The 22,065-nt window shown below is 42.5% G+C and overlaps 1 protein-coding gene across 1 annotated transcript; it reads left to right on the top strand.

Annotated features, from left to right (window-relative positions):
• Positions 1-469: 469 nt before the first annotated feature.
• apbb1 (amyloid beta (A4) precursor protein-binding, family B, member 1 (Fe65)) lies at positions 470-6,869 on the top strand. The gene is made up of 14 exons (XM_084020176.1): positions 470-600; positions 1,236-1,894; positions 2,932-3,137; positions 3,218-3,277; positions 3,381-3,460; positions 3,551-3,617; positions 3,716-3,862; positions 4,093-4,220; positions 4,984-5,098; positions 5,204-5,285; positions 5,368-5,448; positions 5,596-5,711; positions 6,062-6,238; positions 6,339-6,869. The coding sequence occupies exons 2-14, from the start codon at positions 1,258-1,260 to the stop codon at positions 6,492-6,494; spliced, it is 2,052 nt and encodes a 683-aa protein (XP_083876302.1). The 5' UTR covers positions 470-600; positions 1,236-1,257; the 3' UTR covers positions 6,495-6,869.
• Positions 6,870-22,065: the final 15,196 nt, after the last annotated feature.

Here is a 22,065-nt window from a genome sequence, read left to right as displayed (position 1 = left end):
CAAAGTATTTCACTATTGTTTTATTACTAATCTGTAAACCATGAGTTAATATGAATTAACCACAACTAAAGCTGCTGTTTACAACTTATAGACGCTTTATAGAGGGTGACTTATTAAAAAGTGGTTACCCAGAATATTATAGATGCTACCATTTTGTGCAGTTCGTGCAGGGGTGGAAGAAGTACTCTGATCTTTTAATTAAAGTGAAAGCATCAATACCACAGTGCAGAAATACTATTAGATACTACTATTAGTAATCTAAATCTGTACAGTTCACCTCTGATTTCGCTCATATGCAAAGTATTCGACATTTTAAATAATGCTGTTTGCTCGGATGATTTAGACATTATCAATATGTCCAAAAACGTAATTTCATCAAGCCCCCCCCCCCCCTCCTGCTCTGTGCCTGAGTGGCAGTACAGGGCTCTGGCCGTGACGTCGGCGCGTGACGCAGGTTCACCCTCCGTCCATCGCTAGTAGTCGAGCCCCACTGACAGAAAACACCACCTAGAAACGAAGCGGGCCCTCGCGATTTATGGAAATATGTAGCTAGCTCGCATTGTTCCGCGTATTTCGACAACAGGGGGCTTGGAGGAGCTGGTAAGTGAACATTCTCAACATACTCTCTTGATAAAGCCCTGTTATCGCGCACGGCTGTGATTTTCCCTGTTTGGGGTAACGGCAGTTAGCCGAGGAGCTAACGTTAGCCTAGCCAAGATGACGACGACGGTGATGATGGCGGATGGATCCCGTTATTTCCAGCTGCGGCGATGACACCCGATTAATATCTGTGTATATCATTGCATGCGTTTTACGGCTGGATGTTAGGTATTATTCAGCAGACTAAATCTGAAATGGTGCATTGAGCTCCCGTCTGGCTTTACGTTGAGCTCAATAGGTAAAGAGGAAAAAGGTCGTGTTGGCAAATGGAAGGTGAAGCTGCTGAAGTACGTTTCGTATTGGCCGGACAAATCCAACAGTGGAAGTAACTGCAGTAATGGCCAACCCGGAATAGACGAACAAGAAACATACTACGGTCTCCAGATTGTAACGTTGTTTTAAAGCCAATGTATGAGTGATAGTGATGAGGTTGAATATATCCGTAGCCAGGAGCGACAGTATATTAGCCCGAACTGTGATACGAAGCTGAATCTCACCATTTTTTATATCGCTAGCCTGCTAGCTAGCATGCTAACAGTAAAGCTAACACATCTCAACCTCTCCCCCCCTGTCAGCACTGTTACATGGGAAGTTAACATGGGTGGCCATGATGATGAAGATATGCCATATGTAGTGAATAAACAAAAACAAGATGAAGAGCTGAAGAACAAGCTGAATGACAGCAGCCTCTGGTGTGACCAGGAGTCCACTGGCAACAATGCCAAGTGGGTCAAAGAAGGCCAGAACCAGCTGCGTAAAGTAGCCGAGAACCACCAGGACCAGGACCTCAATTGCAATATCAGCCAGAATGGGAACCAGGAAGACTTCCCTCACCAGAACTCCACTCAGGAAGAACAGCGTGGAAACGAGGAGCAGACCAAGTCTCCCAAAATAGCGTTGACCCCCGGTCTCAGTCAGGAGGAGTCCAAGAACATCCTTAATGAGCCGCTCCTCATCGACACGCTGGAGTCCACGGAGGAGAAAGAGAGAGGAGAGGATGACATAGAGAAGGAAACGACATCGGAGGAAGACGAGGAGTCGTCAGGTGACAGTCGAGGAGACATGGTGACAGAAGAACCGGGTAATGCGGGGTCTCAGAGAGATGGCAGTGTCGTGGGGAGAAATCCCTGCCTCCTGTTCTCCAACATGAATGGGACACCAAATGAGGAAGAACCCAGCTGGCCTCCTCTGTCGCAGGACAACCCAGCCGAGAGCTCTCCAAATGGCAACAGAGGTAAATAGACGTCGATTTTTAGGCCACACTTGTATGCTATAACCCCACATGTGACATGTCGAGAGCAGTTGGATGTCACAGCTTGCACAGAAAAAATACCATGTTTTCTCCAATTACAGATGGAGAAAACATGGTGTGTGCTATCATTATTATAGCACACTACTAGCACATATTGTAGTTGTAACTGTGCATTTTGTTATTAACGTAATAAGCATATTTAATATTATAATTCCTTCCGTGGTGATGCACCCGTAAGTACTTATAAATGGAGAGGCCTAAAATGAAGTGTTACTTATAAAAGCAGGCATGTTTGGAAGTTAAACCTTTTTTTCTGATCTTTTTCTTTATTTTCTTGGTGTGAAATGGTTGTGCCTGAATTGCAACCTTTTCTTTTGGATTAAAGACTTTCACTTTATTTTTGACTTTGTGCGAAGGCTTTAGAATACTTAAATTAATTAAAACGTAATCAATGTAATCTGTTATGTTCTCCAACTAATATATCAGTATCATAGTATTCTGTGTGGTGGATTGGGCTAAAACACTAAAGTCTATGCATTAGAAACTATTTCCATGCTCTGTTTTTGTGAACTGTTGAGTTGGTGAGTCAGGTCATACGTTTTGGTTGGTGATGCCAGTATATACTCCTTTATCAGAATAAGTATTACGCAACATGATAGTAGTCTGTAGTAATTGAATATAGCAATGTATAGTAGTTGTAGTATAGTAATAATCTAACTTATCAGAGTTCTAGTTTTCAGTAGTATTGTTTCAGTCTATGGTAAAACACATTACTGATGCATAGAAGCAACAACATATAGCTGTAGTTATTGGTTCATAAAGAAGATGTCACAGTGAATCATTAGTGTTTACATTCCAGTTCATTGTCAGACACCATACCTAACTACTTTTAAGAATCAACTGTTTCTATGCTGTCTGTATACATTTTACAGTATCTTTGTATTGTCCTTGTTAAGTCGTTGGTCTTTTTTCAACCACACATTAAAACAATTTCCCTTTCCTGTGTTCCTGCCCTTCAGAGTCCTTCTGGGATTCCAGTGCCTTTGAGACCGACACAGACCTGCCTTCAGGATGGATGAGGGTTCGAGACACATCCGGCACGTACTACTGGCACATTCCCACCGGCACCACCCAGTGGGAGCCTCCTTCACCCCTGGGTAAAGTCGGCGACTCCATGATGTCCTCGACTATGTCCCTGGAGACTACACCCTGTGAGGAGACTGAGGTGAGGCCCAAAACACATTTCGCGTTTCTATACAGGCATGCGATTCTCCAGACGCTAATATCTTCTTTGCAATCTGCCAGGAATCCTGGGCTCACCTTTCCAGCACAGAAGAAGGCGTGGGTGAAGGGGAGCTGTGGAATGTAAGGCAACATCAAATAGTTTTGGATCGTCTGTCAAGTTATCGTCTTTGAGTGAATAAATAAAAACTCCATTGTTAACCGTTTCTCTTGTTTGTGTCTTCAGGAGGAGGGAGAGGTTACATCTGATCAAAGCCTGAAGGAGTTTGAAGGGGCAACTCTACGCTATGCATCCATCAACCTGAAGTATGTGCTGTTGAAGCTTTTTGATTTGTTAGAATATTCTCTTTCTGTTGCTTATGCTCATCTTTTTTTTTTCTCTCCCTCTCATTGTAGCTACAATAGCTCCCAGTCTGAGGAAGAAGAGAAGCTGGCTCCACTCTGCACAGATTTAGAAACTAAGGTAAATCAACTTGTTGTAAAAGAGTGGAAACTTTCTACACCCAGCCCTACCTTGATTGATTAGCTTTGTGCTAATGTGCTGCATATTTGTGTGGTCAGTGTTTTGCAGTGCGCTCCCTGGGCTGGGTCGAGATGTCTGAGGAGGACATGGTACCCGGCAAGAGCAGCGTTGCTGTAAACAACTGCATCCGGCAGCTCTCTTATCACAAACACAACCTTCATGACACGGCTGGTATCTGGGGAGAGGTGAGCAGATTCTGCCGAGTCACACAGACGATGGCAAAACCCTGGAACGCCCAGGTTGATGCAGATATGTTTGGCAATGCTCATAGACATAGACTGTCTACACTAAAGCACAATATGCCTGATCATATTACTTCTTCAAATTGGGACTGTATATAATTTCAGGTATTTAGTTAGTTGAATGTTTTTCGAGCCAAGCTGCTCATACTTAGAGCGTGTGTGTGTCATGACAGGGGAAGGACATGCTGATGGTCCTGGAGAATGACACCATGAACTTGATCGACCCGCTGGGTCAGACTCTGCTTCACGCTCAGCCCATCGGCAGCATCCGTGTTTGGGGCGTCGGCAGAGATAACGGCAGGTCAGTATCCACAGATCAAGATCAAAATACAAATACTACTATTTATTTTTCCAACTTGCAAATTCTGCTTTAACGAACCCATGCTTCAAAAAGACTCATCTTATTTACTTTTTTGAATGCATTTTTCATTTGACATTGTGCTTTCTAGGGAGTTTATTTAAAGCAAATATTGAGGAAGAAAGCGTCTCTAATGTTTGTTTACACTTAATATTTCAGGATTTGCCTCATAATAGGTGCATTATGGTATATTTACACCTTATAAGATGCATTTAATTTTAGCTTCAGTCAATGTTTGTCAAATATCCTTCCCGACTTGTGTTTGGAAACGAGCCTATCTGGCTGAATGTTCTGCCTTTGTTCCGTTTTATTTGATTCCCGTTTTAAAATGATGTACCGCCTCCTGGAGACATGACTCATTTATGACTCAGAGGTTTGGCATTTCTCAAAAAATCTGTTTTGACAAGCATACAGTATTGTAGTCTTATATATGCTCTTTGTTTATTGCACACTGCAGCCATCTGCTGGATCGTTGAGAGTATTGCAGTCAAACTGACTTCCTGCCTCACTGTATTCTAACACTGGTGTTTTTTCTTTCATGCTGCATTTCCCATCATGAACAGGGAAAGGTACAACTTAACTATTTTTTTTAAAGCTATGTAAAATTGTAGTTTTGTGTCGTTGTGAGTGCTTTTGTTCGAACTTGCTCGTATTTACAAATACATATGTAAATGAGACTTTTTTCTCTCCTTGATTACTCCTGCAGGGATTTTGCATATGTGGCTCGAGACAACCTGACCCAAGTTCTGAAGTGTCATGTTTTCCGCTGCGACTCACCTGCCAAGAACATAGCCACCAGCCTACATGAGATGTGTTCAAAGGTCAGCCACAACTGGATTTAATTTAAATGTATTATGAATTCAATGGAATATCTTTGATTTCTTACTGGAAATGTGCATATTCTCTTCCCCCTACTTTGACTTTAGATAATGATGGAGAGAAAGGCGTCCAGGCCAGGCGTGAGCAGGCTCAGCTCTGACCCGTGCAATCCTGTTGTCCCCATTGAAGGTAAAGCAAAGTGCACTTTGAATATGCTTAATAATTAAATGTGTGGAAACAGATGATGTCATTCTTTCTTCTTTCTTTACAGAGTTCCCTGCTCCAAAAAATGAGCTCTTTCAGCGCTTCCAGGTTTTCTACCTTGGTTGTGAGGCTGTGGCTAAGCCAGTTGGTAAGAAACCTCCGTCAACCATGTGATGGTTTATGTAATTACTTCAGCTATTTGTTCCTGGAAATCAACTTTTTAGTGTCCTGATCACAATTGTGATTCTGCTAAGGTGCATATCTTTAATGTATTTCTCTTGTACACATTTCTCAGGTATGGATATAATCAATCAATCGCTCGAGGCCGCAGTTAAAAGCAAAGATAAAAGCGACTGGACTCCCGTCTCAGTCAATATCGCACCAGCCACCCTCACGATACTTTCAAAACAGGTAACGGACAACTAACTTTACATGTATGACATGAACTCATGGTGTGCTTTTACAGGGATGTCAGCAATATGGTGTAAAATATGAATGCATTACTTTCAGCATGCACCGTTTACCTCCTGTCATTCAACTTTGACAAGTAGCTTCAAAACTCCCAAATTAGAGTGAGATCAAGATCATTTTCTTGTTTGCACCGTGAGGCTTTGTACAATAGCCAGTGTCTATGGGCTCACATTTATAAGGTGTATATATATATATATATATATATATATATATTTTTTTTTTTTAAGATTTGGAATAACATGGAATATTCCAAACTGTTAAAACTGTAACCTTCTATTTTCCCCCGTCAGAGTGAGGAGGTGCTGTCTGAGTGCAGGGTGCGTTTCCTGTCGTTCATGGGCGTGGGAAAGGACGTCCACTCCTTCGCCTTCGTCATGGCCGAAGGTCCCCAGGATTACACCTGTCACATGTTTTGGTGCGAACCCAACGCAGCCAGTCTGAGTGAGGCCGTCCAGGCTGCCTGCATGGTGAGTCCTGAACGAATACACCAGGCGGACGGATGTAGACAAGAGAAGGAGATGTTAATGAAGTCTGTAATACATAATTTATGCTGTTTTCTTTTTATAGCTTCGCTACCAGAAATGTTTGGATGCCCGTCCGCCCAGCCTGGCCTCCTGCTTGCCCACTCCTCCTGCTGACTCTGTGGCTCGACGGGTCAAGAAGGGGGTGCAGAGTCTGCTGGGCAGCTTTAAGAGCTACAGGTCAGGCTCTCAATCCCCTTGAGTTGGAGGGAAGATGGTCCACTAGTCCATTAAATACAAGGCCCGTCACCACAGCCCCTTCTCAGAGTCACTTCCCCCTCTCTCATCCGTCTGCCACGGTTTCACCTAACGACCGCTTCACCCGTCTATCACTAGTGTGTGTGGAGCAGTTTGTGGGTGAAAGGTGTGTGTGAAAAGATAGCATTTATTTCCCTTCTTTGGCTGTTAATTTATATTTTAAATTCCCATCTCCAAACAGATGAAACCCTGGCACCTATTTGTTTTTCTTTGCTGGGTTTTTTTCTGCAAGTCTTAACTATTTTTGTGTTTTAACAGAAACTATGAATGTTGGATATGGATGTAATGTATATTTACATACAGACTAGAATTTGCTTGAGATTCTCTCACAGAAACGGTGTCGTTCCTTTTGCCACTCTTTGGGCTAATTATCATCTCTAACGCTCCTTTTCTACTCTCACACTGCAACACAGTCGTCGGTCGGTGTCAAGTATCCTAATACGGATTTAAAAAACACCATGGCCCCTCTCTTTCCACCACCTTAGGCTGTAGTACAAACGCTGTGGGTGTCTCAGTGGTGTGCCACATAGTAATATGTCCCCACCCCTCCCAAACTATGTATTTTAGTCTTCCAAAGAAACTGTATGGTCATCTGTCGCGTAGTGAGCAAACACTGATTTGAGTGTAGTGTGTTTCCTCATACATTCTGCATGAACATTTGCAAGTTCAGTGCTAGTGTGCAATAATCAGATGTTCCTGTATGATGTGGTGATAGGATGGCTGCCTTGTGGTTTTATTTGTTCACTTTAACGCGAGAGTCTGGCTAGATTGGATGCGAGGCTAATGGAACAACAGCTCCATGTTGAAAATCATTATCTTGTGTGATAGAAATAATAGTTAAAAAAAAAACAACAACAACTGGAAACTCACACAGCCGTTTATCACCAACAACGACTGAAAAGTACTGTAGAAACTCACCACAAGCTGCATGTTTCGATAGCTTAGAGTTCTTGCTGCTTGCAGCAGTGTAGTGCTTCAGAGCCATCAGTGTATCCTGTAAATTCTTTCTCAGTGTTTCTGTGCGGTGAGAGGAGGCTGGAGTCGATGTGTTGTTTCGTGTTTCATAGGCATGTCACCCTAGTTAGAGTCAGTGTTTATCATAAGCTAGCCGTAGAAAGTTAGACTTCCTGTGACTTCCTTCACACTGAAAAGATGAGAGCAGGTTGATGTTTGTATTTACAGTTTGTGTATATTCCAAAAACCTAGAGATGATTTCTCCAGTGGTTTGCTTTTTCTTTCTTTTCTTTTTTTCTCCTCGGCCACATTTGACGTGTGGACCCCTGCCACCCCCGTTAATGTATATTTGATTGTTTCAACACAACACAATGTACACTATTAAGATGATATTCACATTAGTTTGTTAGATTTTAATTTTTATAAAGAAAACACTACTTAGCCAAGTTTTATCTCAATGTGTCTGTCAGTGATCAATACTGTATGTAGCACAAGATGCAGTTTGTAAGATTTTTTTTAATTATATATATATATATATAAGTTTGACCTGCAGGGCATTTGTTAGGCCACATTGTGAGCTACTTCCTAGATGTCCTCAGGCTAACTGTCCACCACAGAGAGCTGCAAAGAAGACAAAACTACATTAATGGATTAATATTGTGAGAATGAGTGTAGTGACATGGATAACAAATACAACTTTGTATTTTAAAGACAGAAATGCATCTAGGAAACGGTGATTTCTTAATAGATAACATTGTGTCCACCATATCATGCTAATGTTTGAGTCTAACTGGTGCAAAATGACACACCTGTGGTCTAAATTAAAGCCACTTTCAAATACGTTAAGTCATATAAAACATATTTTATATTATTTTTATATTTAAAAAAAAACAAGCTAAAATCAGAAGTGTCCTGAAAAGAGTTTAGTACTCGTGTAAAATATAGCCATGAAAGATATATTCCATGTTTGAAACGTGGATTGGATGTTAATCCCGTTTGAGTGTAGAAGAACAGTTTATTTTAGACAAATTTCGAGCTATGAAGCTGTCATGGACTCTGACCTTTCACCCCAATTTTGAAGGCGAAGCAGTGCTTTGTGCTGACTTGGCCCGTCTCAAATTTGACATTCATAGATCCCTGTAGATGGTTTTTAACATTTTAGAAGTTATCACTAACACTTAAACTCTTACCAACTGCTTCTTTATATATGTGTGTGTGTAAGATATAACACTAATGAAAATTAGTCTACATTGACTTATATTACTGCCATGCTGCTCATGTGTCACTTGGGATTAATTGGCTTTTTTCAACGTTAGCTGCGTCCAGCCGGCGGCAACACTAAAGCCAGATGAGTTAAAGAAACATTAGCAGATTAATTTATTTCTGTTCATGTAAATTAGGTGTATAAAAATGTATGTATATAAAAGTCACTGCACAATAAATGTCAACATATCATAACTGTTAAGCTTGTGGTGTTTTAATATTTTGGCGTGTGTGTGTGTGTGTGTGTGTGTGTGTGTGTGTGTGTGTGTGTGTGTGTGTGTGTGTGTGTGTGTGTGTGTGTGTGTGTGTGTGTGTGTGTGTGTGTGTGTGTGTGTGTGTGTGTGTGTGTGTGTGTGTGTGTGTGTGTGTGTGTGTGTGTGTGTGTGTGTGTGTGTCTGTGTGTGTCTGTGTGTGTCTGTGTCTGTGTCTGTGTCTGTGTCTGTCTGTGAAGAGATTAGTTTCCAGCGCAGGTCTGGATCCTGCAGCCTGAAGACGTCTCCCATGGTCTCTGCTTGTAGAAGCACATTCATTTTCTATTAATGACTTTATCTGTCATTCCCAGCTTTTCCATTAAAATGTAAAAGAAGCCACACACACACACACACAACCTGTCTGGCTCGTTTGCATATGCATTAAACCTGCTGACACTGGTTTTACCATGTGTATGGACAGACCAACCACGCAGAGCGTGAAAAAGAGAAAATGTTTCGGTTCATAACGCCCCCCTCCTCCCACCTGGTGAGTTCAAAAGGATGGGTGGGGCTGGTTATTGTTTCCCTAAGAGATGGCTTTTGGGAGATGAAAGGTGCACATCAGGTGGAATCGGCGGCCGCCGCAGACTGGTAATAATTTGCTCCACCATCTTCACACAAATATCAGCGCTGCCCTGCCAGCGGGGGGGGGGCAGATCAAGGCTCGGGCTATAATCGCTTCCTTTTGAAGACGGAGAGAGACTGAGGACCTCTGTGACTTGTTGACTTCAGTTTGTATAGATGAAACGTCCAAGTCCACCGCCGGAGTCTGTCCCCTTGCATCACGGGTGTTAGCGTATCGGTGGTGCATTTTAAAACGGCAGACATTGTTCTGGTTTACACCATCTCTTGAGGGTGCACCTTGCTAAAAAGAATGCAGTCCTACAACCGACCTTTATGAGGTTTGTGTGTTCAAAAATCCCTCTCAGAACTTCTACGTGAGCTTTCCTGACATCATGCTGACGTTTGTGTTTTTTAGTGAAATCTCTCAACAATTATTAGGCATTAATTAGTATGTTAAGACCCCCCAGTACATCCTCAGAGAGCTACTAAGTACATAAGAAACTGCTAGTATTCATGGAAAAAATACACTTAATGTTTTAGACTTGCTCTTGATGACTAGTATCCCATAATGCAATGCACAAATGAAAAGGAGGAGCTAAGCACAGTTTTTGGTAAGATATTTTTGATCTCTCACATTCCTGTTCTAGATAGTGTGTTTTGATTTCTTGTATATGCTGATATATATATATATATCTCCTATGTGGTGCTGCTGTTTTACGCTGAGTTTCTAATATTTAATTTATATCACTAGGAGGAGACATACAGCTTCTCCAGAAAGATTACAACCTTCATGAAGGTAGGATCCATGTTGTATTTGAGTGTTTTATATTCTGCGCCATGTGAAGCGTCTTCTGACTGTGTATTCCTTATACAAACACATGCAGTCTGTGCAAGCATGGATTATGAATGTGGCATGTTTACAGCCACCCGTGCCCCTAAATCCCTTTGTCTCCTCCGTATCCGGATGCTTGTTATTGTGCCGCGGTGTTTGTCTCTGTATCTCCGAAGGCCTGATTTATGCACTCCGCCTTTTGCCTGGGTGTCAATCACGATTTACATAGGTCGGCCCGTGGAGAAACTAATCACAATTATAATTATTCCTATAGCCTAATTATGCATATGGCATTTGTTTAATGGAGATTTATTTTTGAGTAATGAATGTGTAGTCTTGTGGAACATTGCTTTTCCTCTCGGTGTGGAGGAGAGGACTTGCTGGGCTCTTCAATCTAATCACCAATCTCAGGCTTGGAAAAAAAAAAAAAGTCTTCAACCGTCTCCAACCTGGTATGAAGGTCTGAGAGGTGATGGCCGGGACTCCCTGTAGGCTCCGGCCTCTTTCTGACTCATTCAGACTCCTCTTTGAACGAGGAATCTCACATCCTCTGCAGCCTTGATTTCAACACTGTTACCATTGCTGCTGCGTTTTTGTTGTTTGTTTGTTGTTTGTTTGTTTTGCCCACTTCTGAAGAGAATCCGTGCTTTCCTGGTAATCGGGGACGACACCTCCGAGTGTTGAGGCGCCGCTGTCGGGACCAAATCAAACGCAGCCACAGGACCTGTGTGAAGGCATGGAGTTGGATCAGCTACAAAGTAAAAAACAATTCCTGCTTCCACTGTCCTATAAAATATGAGCTCCATTTAAAAAAAAAACATGGAATGACGATAGGTGGTAGAAAACAAACGACAAAGACACAATTGTTGGTCCAATCTCTATTAACACCCCGAGCCATTCGTCTGGGGATTAAGTGGTCTAATCTCAAAAATGTTCAGTAATTCATTCTCTCCCAAATACCACAGTGATTGCTTTGCCAGTGGGAGCAGCTCGCCGGTGTCCGGATAATCGTTTCTCCGGTGGTCCTCCGGCCATTCCTGCAGCTCGGGGGACAGTTAAGTAGCAGTTCAGTGCACACAGCAATCTGAGAGGACACACTGACTCTGCTTTCTTGTAGCATGCAGCATGGGGTAACAATGTTAACCCACTGCCCCTGAACGCATCATGATCTACAGTTTAATATTCACTTTTAAAGCAGTGCACATCATATTAGTATATTAGAGTTCCTTTGCATCAGTGAAATCACAAGAAGTGGGAGAATACGAGAATTTTGGAAAGAAATTATTAAAATTATTTGTAAATATTCAGTTATTTGTTCTTTCACTAATACCCACTAGAAATCAAGAAACCATTAATGTGATCATGAATAATCAATATCGGGTCATACTTGAATGTGAATGTAATGGGACGCCTTTAATAGTACAAGCTTGTAAGGAATTAATTGGCTTCGTTAATTATTTAGTTACATATTTTAATAGTTTGTTGTATTTTGTGTATTTCAGAGTTGTTGGCAATTATTTTTTTTCCATATAAATAATTTAGGTGCATGTCAAAAGAGAGTCTGGAGTATAAAGAGATGGAAATGGACAGGCAAGGTTTTTTTCTTTTTTGCGCCACATTCTTCTTCTATGTGCTCTTTAAATTGCATGATGGAAAATTAAAATATTAAACTATTCTTGTAGTATAGAACTGTTATTAGCAACATGTCCTTGATTTGTCCATAGTAAAACTACTTGTTATTGCAGTGAAATGACCCACATGTGTGTTATATACCAGATTATTGATACTGCTGCATGAATACATAATGTAATATGTAGCTGGTTGCCATAGAGACAAAATATTTACCTCTCAAATGGAGCTCAGTTGAAGCATGAAGTAGCACCGAATGGGAACAGGCAAATAAAGCACAAGTAGTTCAACACTGTAATTAAGTAAATGTTCCACCCTTTACTTATATAGCACTTTCACATAAGTTACAAAGTGCTGTTCAGAAAGATGAAAAGAAAAAATGTATAATAATAGAGACAGAAAAGCTATAATCTACAAAATATTAGGACAAATACCTTACAGACCACAAAACATGTATTATAAAATCATGTTAGGAAATGGCCAAAAAAAATGAATACAAAGATGCTTTTGGAACAATAACAACAACAAAAGTGCGATCACCTTGATTTCCTGCTACTTTTGAGTGTGAGAAAATCTCTCACTGGTCTCAATCTCCTCTCTGGTTGTATAGAAGTCTATGAGAAAATGGTCCTACTTCTCTCTGCTGGCCACCAGGGGGCGACTCCTCTCTGGTTGTATAGAAGTCTATGAGAAAATGGTCCTACTTCTCTCTGCTGGCCACCAGGGGGCGACTCCTCTCTGGTTGTATAGAAGTCTATGAGAAAATGGTCCTACTTCTCTCTGCTGGCCACCAGGGGGCGACTCCTCTCTGGTTGTATAGAAGTCTATGAGAAAATGGTCCTACTTCTCTCTGCTGGCCACCAGGGGGCGACTCCTCTCTGGTTGTATAGAAGTCTATGAGAAAATGGTCCTACTTCTCTCTGCTGGCCACCAGGGGGCGACTCCTCTCTGGTTGTATAGAAGTCTATGAGAAAATGGTCCTACTTCTCTCTGCTGGCCACCAGGGGGCGACTCCTCTCTGGTTGTATAGAAGTCTATGAGAAAATGGTCCTACTTCTCTCTTGATGTATTATCTCAGTAAACATTGTAAACATGAGTTTATGGTCTCAATCTCTAGTTTCAAGTCTTCTTCAATCCAGCATGATGTTCATTTAGTACATTATGGTCCATTTAGAGTCCACCAGACCAGAAAGCAGGGGATGCTTTAGGGGGCGGGGCTTACCTGCTGATTGACAGGTCACTACCACACTACCCATGCTAGTTAGCTACTAAGATGACTTTAACACTTAGTTGTAAAGTTGACCTTAATCCAGATCCATCCATGTTCTGTTGCTTGTGTTCATCAGATCCACCCGTCGCTCCTTCACAGTCCAAATATGGTCACTTCCCTTCACTGTTACGACGACCAAAATGCCGAACTCGAGGTTTCGAAGCCGTAGCGAATTCATCCTCGTGGGAGGCTGAATGTTCATCACACACTGACTTTGACTTAGTTTCTGCAGTTTTGGTTGACTAGATGTCTTTTTTTATTATTCTTCAGAGAGAAACAAGCAACGTCACTGTTGACAAATATTCCATTGATCTTCCCACCAGTTACCTCTAAATTAATCTTTTTAGAGTTTGTCAGAGAGCAGTGTGCAAGAAATGCATAATTAGAAATGCCTCCGAGATGTCAATATGACTCACTGACAAGTCCTTTCATTTCAAGACAAATCTGCTTCTCTGGCGCACCTTGGTCTCCTCTCTCCCTCCTCTCTCCCTCCCCTCTCCCTCCCCTCTCCCTCCTCTCCACCTCCCCCAATCAGTCATTTCTATTAAAAGTTGTCAAGTTCCATAATAGAGTAATTGCTATGAAGAATAGCGACTGTCACGCTGAAAACGAATGGCCGTTCTATTTGGTGCAAAACCATCTCGCTGGAATCCTTAATCATTAAACTTGAAATGACACACGGCAAATTCATATTCATGCTGTGTGATGATTCGGGTTTGTCAGGCTGTGATGTTCAATGATCGGCGTTGGTCGAAAATGACACGTCTCATTATACGAGAGGATGAGACGCTGGCAGCGCTGTTATAGAGACACAACGTCGTGGGTGTGTGTAGGCCTGTTACATCACCGAATATGACACTCATTTGCCATATTTAAAGTTATTTCTGTCATGATGATATAGAGTGATGATCTTCATGGCTTTGCTAGGTGGGACGGTGGAGATTTTTCAACGTCCTCCTGTTGTCTTCACTCTTAATAATCAATAGATAAGAGGCAACCCTGGGTGACCAATCATAGTTCTTGTGGTCCCTATGTGGCATCTGTGTAGACGCTGCAGCCCAAAGTTACAAAGCTGTAGCCCAAAGCTACAAAGCTGCAGCCCAAAGCTACAAAGCTGTAGCCCAGAGTTACAAAGCTGCAGCCCAGAGTTACAAAGCTGCAGCCCAAAGCTACAAAGCTGCAGCCCAAAGCTACAAAGCTGCAGCCCAAACCTACAAAGCTGCAGCCCAAAGTTACAAAGCTGCAGCCCAAAGCTACAAAGCTGCAGCCCAAGTTACAAAGCTGCAACCAAAGTTACAAAGCTGCAACCAAAGTTACAAAGCTGCAACCCAAAGTTACAAAGCTGCAACCAAAGTTACAAAGCTGCAACCCAAAGTTACAAAGCTGCAACCAAAGTTACAAAGGTGCAACCCAAAGTTACAAAGCTGCAGCCCAAAGTTACAAAGCTGCAGCCCAAAGCTACAAAGCTGCAGCCCAAAGTTACAAAGCTGCAGCCCAACGCTACAAAGCTGCAGCCCAAAGCTACAAAGCTGCAACCAAAGCTACAAAGCTGCAGCCCAAAGTTACAAAGCTGCAGCCCAACGCTACAAAGCTGCAGCCCAAGTTACAAAGCTGCAACCAAAGTTACAAAGCTGCAACCCAAGTTACAAAGCTGCAGCCCAAGTTACAAAGCTGCAGCCCAAAGTTACAAAGCTGCAGCCCAAAGTTACAAAGCTGCAGCCCAAAGCTACAAAGCTGCAGCCCAAAGCTACGAAGCTGCAGCCCAAAGTTACAAAGCTGCAGGCCAAAGTTACAAAGCTGCAGCCCAAAGTTACAAAGCTGCAACCCAAAGCTACAAAGCTGCAGCCCAAAGCTACAAAGCTGCAGCCCAAAGCTACAAAAAGGCAGCCCAAAGTTACAAAGCTGCAGGCCAAAGTTACAAAGCTGCAGCCCAGAGTTACAAAGCTGCAGCCCAAAGTTACAAAGCTGCAGCCCAAAGTTACAAAGCTGCAGCCCAAAGCTACAAAAAGGCAGCTACAACACATGACCCCAAACAAAAAAGTATTCATGAAGCTTTATCACCTTGAGAAAGAGCCAGTTTACTGTTTCTGCCTGTTTCCTGTCTTTAAGGCCAACTGCCTGCTTTATATCCATCTTTCTAATCCAATCTGATCTTATAATAAAGCAGAAAGCTCTATTATCCCGAAATTGTCGCTGCAGCCAAACGGAGCCCACGCAGATATGAAGCCCTTAACAGGTGCGAAGACTAAACGTGAGAATGATTTACTTGCAGACAAGAGTCTCTAAAAAGACAACAACTTCCCAGCCACGGTCTCCCGCGACTCTCCCCCCACAGACCCCACCAATCTGACGGCTCCAAAACCCTCCCAAGGCGTACTGCAGCAAATTGCATCGTTACTTTGCAAATTTGTTCAAGCAATCAACTCAATCTCACTTGGGGTACCAATCTGACAACAGGAATGATTAGAATCCAGGGCGGCTCGCCGCTTGTCGCTTGGGACCGAGATGAGAGAGGAATTACAATGAAGCCTGAAATTGTGTGCTATTGTTACCTCCCCTGTGTTCCTGTCCTCTTTTCTCCAGCCTCCCCTTTTTTATTCCTCCACATGCCCACGTCTGTCTCCTCTATTCTATCCTTCGGAGATGTGGTAACAAGGTGTGACTGCTGGAGACAAAGCCAAAGGGCAATTGTCTCGGATAGGAGACCAGAAATAGCATCCCGTCCCCATCTTTTATTCCAACGCAGATTTGCCGCCATCAGAGTGGAGAACCCACTGATTTGGGAAATGGAAAAAATGCAAACTTTGTGTGTGGAGATGCAACGGAGGATTAGAGTTGATAGCCTTTAATGTATATATCGTGCTGCGCGGGAAGCGATGAATACACGGGCATGGCGTTTCACTGGAGTTCTGGAGAAAATACATTAAAATGACCTGGGGAATTGTGGGTGAAATGCAAAGGGCAGAGGCAGGCGGCTCTCGGCTCTGCTTCATATTTATCAGTTTCTGCTCACATGTTGCCTTTGAGAGGAGGGTCCGGGGGGGTGAGGTGACCTGACGGGAGCTGAGGGGAGGAGAAACAGGCTGTTGATTCTCATTTCACCGTTCCCATCTCCCAGCAGGATTGTCTGAGACATAGATAAATATTGCCAGCACTGCGATTTATAAGCTGTGCAGCCGCCACAATTTCACCCATTACCTGACTGACTCCAAAGTCCAACACGCTTGACTCCCCTGCATACAGAGTGCTGGGATTTCAGCTGCTTTGCTGCCATTCTTCTGTGCTGCCTTCGCCTTTCCTCTCTCTCTTGTCGCACCACAGCAGGACAAGGGAACTCTCAAACCCTGAATACTTTATTTTCTTTTCCGCCTGAATACAACAGCGATGTGCTTTGTGCGGCAAAAAGAAATGTTCATCATTTGTTGTCAGCCTGGCCAAGTCTTGTTTGCTGTGACTGCTGTGTGTTTAGTCTCAGGGCTATACTTAATGTAATTGCGGTATTTGTGTCTTTGATTATCCAATCAATGCCGACGGGTTTGAAAGTTGGCTTGCAAATGTATGCATTAGTAAAAAATAGAAAGAAAGAGAGCTTTGCTAGCATTACAGTACTTTCCAAGCTTCAAACTGTGATTGTGTGTCACGCTCACATTTTAAATCAAATTCTGTGTAATCTGGAAGCATTTTACCACATTTTACAAACAGGCAATGTAGAAGGAAAAAGGTCAAATTCAGCAGCTCAAAAAATAAGTTCTTCTAAGAACGGAAAATATAGTGAAGTGAACCAAAAATCTAGATTGAAATGATTTGAATTAAACAGTGATTAGGCTGAAAACAATCTAATCCTTGAACAATGTCCCCAACAGTGTTCTTAGATACAAAGCATCGGATATTTTCTTACCTCTATATCTGCTGCCACTCCAATTAAATAGAAGTAAATTAAATCATTATTTTCATTATAATTTGGGTGACTGGCCCTTTAAAGGCTGAGATTGGGGGAAAAAAAAGATCACATCCTGGTCATATTATGCATTTCACAATATATGCATTAAAAAGTACAAAATAATCAATTTATTACATATAATATATATATATAATATAACATTTCTTTCTCCTTGGAAAACTCAAAATGGACTTTTCAACCAATCCGATCCTGTTTCACTCGGTTTTGTAGAAGGTGGAAAAGATTAATTTTTTGTATTTTAATATTAGTTTTCAATCAGAAGCAATATAGCTTCGGGCAATTCTTGCTTCAAACACCATTCATAAACTTCAAATAAAAGCTATAGCGTATTAATGACTTCTGCAGATTAGCATGATGGATTCTCATCTCTCTCTATAAGCTTTATTATTGTTCAAAATGAAATTGTGGAGCGAAAATCAACATTATCATTCATTTAAATCCTATTTGGTGAAGCACTTTAACAATGGATTACTGTTACATCATGTTAAATATGTAAAAAAAGAACTGAGAGACCGTGTTTCACATCTCTGGTACCAAAAGCAGCAAACAGGCTCTTTTTGTTCTGAACTTGAGGCTATTTTGTCTCCAGTAGTATTAAATACCACCGACTTTCCTCCCCATTCTCATTCAAAGTCAAATTACTCCTTCAAGGCCTGCCAGTAATATGGGTTAATTGTTCTGGATGGCTGGATCACTTCCAAGCAGTTCATCCAATTTCCATTTAAATTGAGCTATCGGAGCGTGACATGGGCGACGCTTGGCTCGGCTGGCCGGGATGCATGAGGAACCTGTTTACAGGTCATATTGGAGAGACTCGAGTGGCTCGCAAACAAATGAAATGCAAGCGCACACCTTTCTGCTTCCCTCAATGGGGCTTTAAAAAGGGGGAGCGGGGAATAAAAACCTCATATAGTCAAACCGGTCAAGGGTGTATACGTACAGTCTGAACAATAGAGTTTCTGTTTTTGAATGACAGCTGAACTCCTCTTCCTCCTCTGTTTAGCTACCAATATTATATATATATTTATTTGAGGCCGCTACCCCTGCAGGATTCCTGTCACAACACTCTTTAAATGTGGACTCTAATGAGCCCTGATTATTTCCACCCACTGCTTTGTTTAACTGTATGAAGTCAAGACGGTGCATTTCAGCAACGCTAATAAATCCCCTTTCATCACACTTTCTCTACAACAACAATTCTTTTGAATATAAGAGACAGAATTAATCAAATGCGACACAGGACTTCAACACTCCCACCTCTGATTGCACATTTACAAGAGTCGTCTCAAATCACACGTGTAACCCTTTCCCTAGGAAACTCTGATTTCTACCATTTACGGGATCTCTTAAACAGAAGTAATACATGGTTTTCTGAGTTTTCCTTTTGGAGGACCAATCTGAGGTCTGACTCCAAAACCAGAAAATCAAAAGCTGGATGGAAAACTGCTTTTCTATAACAAGATGCTCCACTAACCCAGCTGCCAGAAAAATGTCGACATTGTACAGTCCTGCAAAAAACACGTTGTTTCTGAACCATAAATCATATCATCACATCCTCAAACGATTGGTTAGGTTTAGGCAACAAAGTAACAAAACAATGTAAAAGTTAAAATATTCTTAAGCCCTCGTAAATATCACACGTCGAAGGCAGCCAATCAAATCGAGCAGGAGGCGGGCTTTACTACTTAATCAATGGGACAGACAACAGCAAATGTAGACATTAGTGGTGATTGACTGGGATGAACTATATATGTTTCCTCTCCTGCTCATCTAACAGCAGAGCAGCAGAGATACACGAAAACACATCTTTAAAGCACAACTGGAAGAATGTTCTTCCATCCAGATGTTTTTAAGACTTCTGGAAATACCTTCTCAAAAGTATTCTTAGAAGATCTCCTGAGTATTTATTCTTTAGTAATGTCTCTTTGTCCCGATGCCAGGCGTTGTGACTTCAATGTGATGGTAATACACACACACACACACACACACACACACACACACACACACACACACACACACACACACACACACACACACACACACACACACACACAGTCAGACCCCGTGCTCAGTGGATCAGCTTGGATGACTCGCATCAGTCACCCCCCCCTCCACAGCCAATCCAGCCCAACTTCTCATAAAACCCACACCGTGCTGTATCATCGATTGGTTCCCTTCTAAAAATGGGCCCCGTGTCACGCGTATTGTTTCTAGATTGAAAAGGAGTTGGCCAACATCTGCTGTAAATCATAAACTCCCATTAAAACCAAAAGGGATCCATTCTGCCACCGGACATCAGCTCTCTCTCTCTCTCTCTCTCCGTCCCGGGTCGAGCCATCGCCTCGGTTTTATTTTTGCAACCTTAGCAGGTCAGACCCTCCATCACTGACCCCCCCCCCCCGCCATCAGAGGGAGCTGTGTGAACACAATGATGTCAGGTACAACATTAAAACGTTTAACCAAGTGGAGGGGCAGCAGCTCACGCCATCAGGCGGGTCAGGATGAGAAAATGGAGGTCACGTAACGCACGACCACATATTCTTCTAAGACTCTAAATGACACTGGAAGGGAGGGGAGGGTCATATATATATATATATATATATATATATATATATATATATATTTAACTGGAGGTCAGTTCACCCAAAACAAATACATAAAGTGGCGTCTAACCATGAAAGTAGTTTTGATTTTATTTGCTGAGATTCTGAGTCTATAGGGTTTTTATTTCTTTTGGCTACTGAACTCATTTCCCATCAACGTCCCTGATGTTTACACAGTTCCACAACCGTATCAAAAACAAAAACAAGCATTCGATGTCTGACATTTATTACAAGCTAAGAACTAGAGATCTAGAAATCATTTAATTTATTTTTGTCTTTAGAAAGACGGCGAGGTGAAAAAATAAATTAAAAACCCACCAGAAATCACAGTGTTAAAGATAATGGTTGTGACATAGTTCAAGATGCGAATATCAATGAATTAATGATTAAAGCATCAAAACAGTTAGCAGCCATTAAACTGAAGCAACCTTAAAGGAATAGTTTGACATTTCCAGAAATAGACTGATTTGATTTGCCTTTTAACTGCACAGACGTTACTCTGGTATCAGTCCGATCATTTAACGCCACCAAGAAAACGAATCCTTTAGAAATGAAATGATTGGTGAACTGGCCCTTTAAAACAAATACATTCTAATGCATGTAGGGAATGAGGGAAATCATTTAATTTCTGTTTCGTTTGCCTTTTGTAATTGTGTGAAAACAAAATATGAAACAAATGTTTTTGCTTCTTCTTCTATAACGAATGTTTGTAGGATTTCATGCACCACGAGTCGGTCTCCTAATTCTGAACCAGACTCAGGTCTCCGACATTAGCAGTTCCCCTTGAGCTGCCCTTGACTTGAACGCACTGAGCCCGAGGCGCTGGGCTGAGCCCCCCACCACCACCACCACCACCACCACCACCCGAAGGCTCCCCTCCCCCCAGGACACTGCAGGTTGCCTTCCTGTCTGCCTGCAAAAAAAAAAAAATACATGTCCAGATACTTCTATTGTTCTGTGCTCTGATCTTCACACAGGTTGCTAAAACAAAGCCCCCCTTATTAATATTTATAGCCTCTCTGATGGGACGGGATCAATGGAGAGAGGAGAAAGAGAAGAGAGTGTGCCTGAATAATCATCATCCATCTACTTCCAGCTCTCTCTCCCTCTCTCTCTCTCTCCCCCTCCATCTCTCTGAAGTCGAAGCGATGCTTTAAAGAGGAATTCAGTGTGTTGAGCGGGAGATGGAAATGTGATGCGATGGGCGAGAGGAACACACAACCGTGACCGTGTTCGCTAATGTGTGTGTTTATGTTTGATTTCTGTGGCTTTGCTGGCTGCCACCTTGACATTTGAGTTATATTAACAGTTTTCTTTACTTTAAGCTGAATAAAGCAACAATATGAATCCTCAAGAATATCCTTCTGGAAGGAAATCTGTTGTAATGCCTTCATTTGTCCTCATTGTTTTCCCCCCCAGCCCAAGATGTGTGGAGGAACAGACTCCTGGTGTCTCCTGGCCCAGCATGGTGGATCTCCGAGATGAAGGTCTGACAGCCGGAGACTGTCTTCAGCATGGTGGGCACGCTGCCCAGTGCTCAGTAAGCAAATTAGGTGGGCAGTAGGCCCAACGCTGCCCTCTCTTGACTGACAGTGGCCCCGCCGAGTGCTCTTCAACTGGCAAGGAGAAAGTTATTAATCAGATGTGTTTGCGTCTTCCAGCTTTCCCTTCAGAGGAGGCGGAGGAGGAGGAGGAGGAGGGGGGGAGGTGATGAATGCCCTCACTTCTTCGTGTTTCAAAAGTACAGTTTATCCATGAGGAATGGAGCAGCCTGTACATGGGCTGAGGGGGGAAATTGCCTTTTTCCTTTGACCTGCAGCCAAGGGTGAGGAAGTGAATGGAAAGCGATATGAGGGTGTCTGCCCTCTGAGGTGATGAATACGGTGTAAATTAGAGGAAGAGGCCTTTCAATCTCAAGTGCTTTGGCTTTTCCCATTCTCGCCGCTTCAAATTGTTTTCTGTCTTTTTGCTCTGCAGCCCATTCTCATTTTTTTTTTTTAATCTTTCCTCCCTCTTTTCTTCCATTTTTACACCCCCAGCCCTCCTCCTCCTCCTCCTCCTCCTCCTCCTCCTCCTCCTCCACGCTGCACTGCGGCTGGGTTCGGGGGTTGACAGGTTGAGCTCCGGGAGGTCAAAAGGGCAAGGGCAGCATTTGCAGATTGTGGGACAGAAAGCTGAGACAGCACGG

Source organism: Eutrigla gurnardus (genome assembly GCF_963514095.1).
Source record: "Eutrigla gurnardus genome assembly, chromosome: 10".
In the NCBI taxonomy this organism is placed as follows: domain Eukaryota; kingdom Metazoa; phylum Chordata; class Actinopteri; order Perciformes; family Triglidae; genus Eutrigla; species Eutrigla gurnardus.
This window is presented reverse-complemented; position numbering and strand designations above follow the sequence as displayed.

What these genes read in the sequence shown, in the direction of transcription:
- apbb1 (XM_084020176.1), top strand. Translation starts at nt 1,258, where the DNA reads ATGGGTGGCCATGATGATGAAGATATGCCATATGTAGTGAATAAACAA. An exon ending in CTCTCCAAATGGCAACAGAG is followed by an intron (nt 1,895 to 2,931) that starts GTAAATAGACGT and finishes CCTGCCCTTCAG; the next exon opens with AGTCCTTCTGGGATTCCAGT. An exon ending in GGCTGTGGCTAAGCCAGTTG is followed by an intron (nt 5,449 to 5,595) that starts GTAAGAAACCTC and finishes CACATTTCTCAG; the next exon opens with GTATGGATATAATCAATCAA.